Source organism: Artemia franciscana, chromosome 8 (genome assembly GCF_032884065.1).
Source record: "Artemia franciscana chromosome 8, ASM3288406v1, whole genome shotgun sequence".
NCBI classification, from domain to species: domain Eukaryota; kingdom Metazoa; phylum Arthropoda; class Branchiopoda; order Anostraca; family Artemiidae; genus Artemia; species Artemia franciscana.
Genome location: NC_088870.1, coordinates 43,415,979 through 43,417,519, shown reverse-complemented (window position 1 = coordinate 43,417,519; position 1,541 = coordinate 43,415,979). Strand labels below are relative to the sequence as shown.

General features: G+C 36.0%; 1 protein-coding gene across 1 annotated transcript; it reads right to left on the bottom strand.

The window, feature by feature from the left end:
• Positions 1-688: 688 nt before the first annotated feature.
• LOC136030683 (uncharacterized) lies at positions 689-1,054 on the bottom strand. The gene has a single exon (XM_065709749.1). It carries the CDS (start codon positions 1,052-1,054, stop codon positions 689-691), a length of 366 nt encoding a protein of 121 aa, XP_065565821.1.
• Between the last annotated feature and the right edge of the window lie 487 nt (positions 1,055-1,541).

Below are 1,541 nucleotides of genomic sequence, written 5' to 3'. Positions count from 1 at the left end.
AATCCCAAACCCGAGCCGCAAATGGAGTCCGATCCTGTGCCTTGGAGGGATTTCTTATGATAGGGATATATTACGTAATTAGTTTGCAATAAGGAAATGACAATTAAGAAATTATTGGATGAAACTGGAACACGTTTGGTTCCTTGACAACGGCTCGTGAGGGAGCTTGTCGTCGCCTGACTTTTTGAATCTTTTACGGATAATATTGAACTTTAATTAAGTATTTGTTAGACAGTGCTTTCGATAGGCCTTTTTGTTCTATAAATTTATAAGATTACAATTGAAATTCTTGTTGTACAAGTGTTAGTTATAGAGGTATTAACAAGCTTTAACGTTAAGGAATTGTTTCTGCGGTGGAATATGTTAGCAGAAACAGTTGCTTTTTATTATTATATTCTTGTTAGAAATATATGATCTGGAGCTTACTTAAAATATTGAGCACATTAGTTAACAAGGTTGGCCAATTCTCTCAATCAGAGCTTTAGCAAAATTCCTGAAAAGTAATTTATTTAGGGATTTCTTATCACAGAATTGTTTCTTGGTTAGAAAAAAAATTTATTAGTCATTTCTTTATTTTATCGGTAAATGATTTATTCATTTTACCCCTGTCAAAAAAATTTCTCATTAATATTCTAATTTATCTGGCTTTTTGATTACTCGGCCGGACTTGGTTGTTACCTTTTCCTCTTTAGATTGAGTATCCTTTATTTTTGGTTTTGCTAGGGACATTAAATCGAATTTTTATATTGTTTTTTGGGAACTTTTGACCTTTCAGCTGTGCCTTTTTGGCTTGAGCAGTAGCACTATTTGGACTTGCTCTTTGTGAGCCCTTGAGTTTGTCCGTGTCTGATTCACTTTCTGTTTCTGAGGAACTCGTACTCGTAGATTTAGTACTTATTTCTTTGGAAGATGTTTGAGATTTTGGTGTTGACCCTGCTTTACCTTCAAAAATTTCTTCTCGTGATGTGGAGAGTTTACTACTTGGTTCTTGTTGTTGATTTTTTTGCTTTGGAGAGCTGAAAGATTCTTGGGAGCTAAGTGAGAAATCAAACATTTTCTTAGGATGTCTCTATTGTTAAAAAGCCTTGTCCTCAGGAGGATGAGAAATTGATTGCATCATCGTTTATTTTCAAGATAGCCAGTCCTTTGGTTTTGCTTTTGAAACTGTTATATCATGATTCTGGTGTTCATTAGTGACCTTGCTATTATCAAATGTACCTCGTCTGGCCTTCATCGGATTATTAATAAGATTCATGGCTTCTCGTAATGTCTGTCTTTGTGGCTGGTTACCCTGTTCCTGCCTTTTGTCACCGGGTGTATATATGGCCATATTTAATTCATCGGATAATGTTAAGGAACTGTCTATGGGGTGTGATAGGAGGTACTGCATCGTCAGGGTATCGTTTTGGGGGGGGGGGCAAGGAGTTGAAATCCTATCTTGGAAAAACTGAGTTTTTGGGGAAATTGTTTTGTCCAATTCTTCCGAATCTTCGGTTGAGGATGAATCGCTTTCTTTGTGTTTTCATGTGTTGGATATTCTA

Coding starts and splice junctions, on each gene's coding strand:
- LOC136030683 (XM_065709749.1), bottom strand. CDS start 1,054: ATGTTTGATTTCTCACTTAGCTCCCAAGAATCTTTCAGCTCTCCAAAG.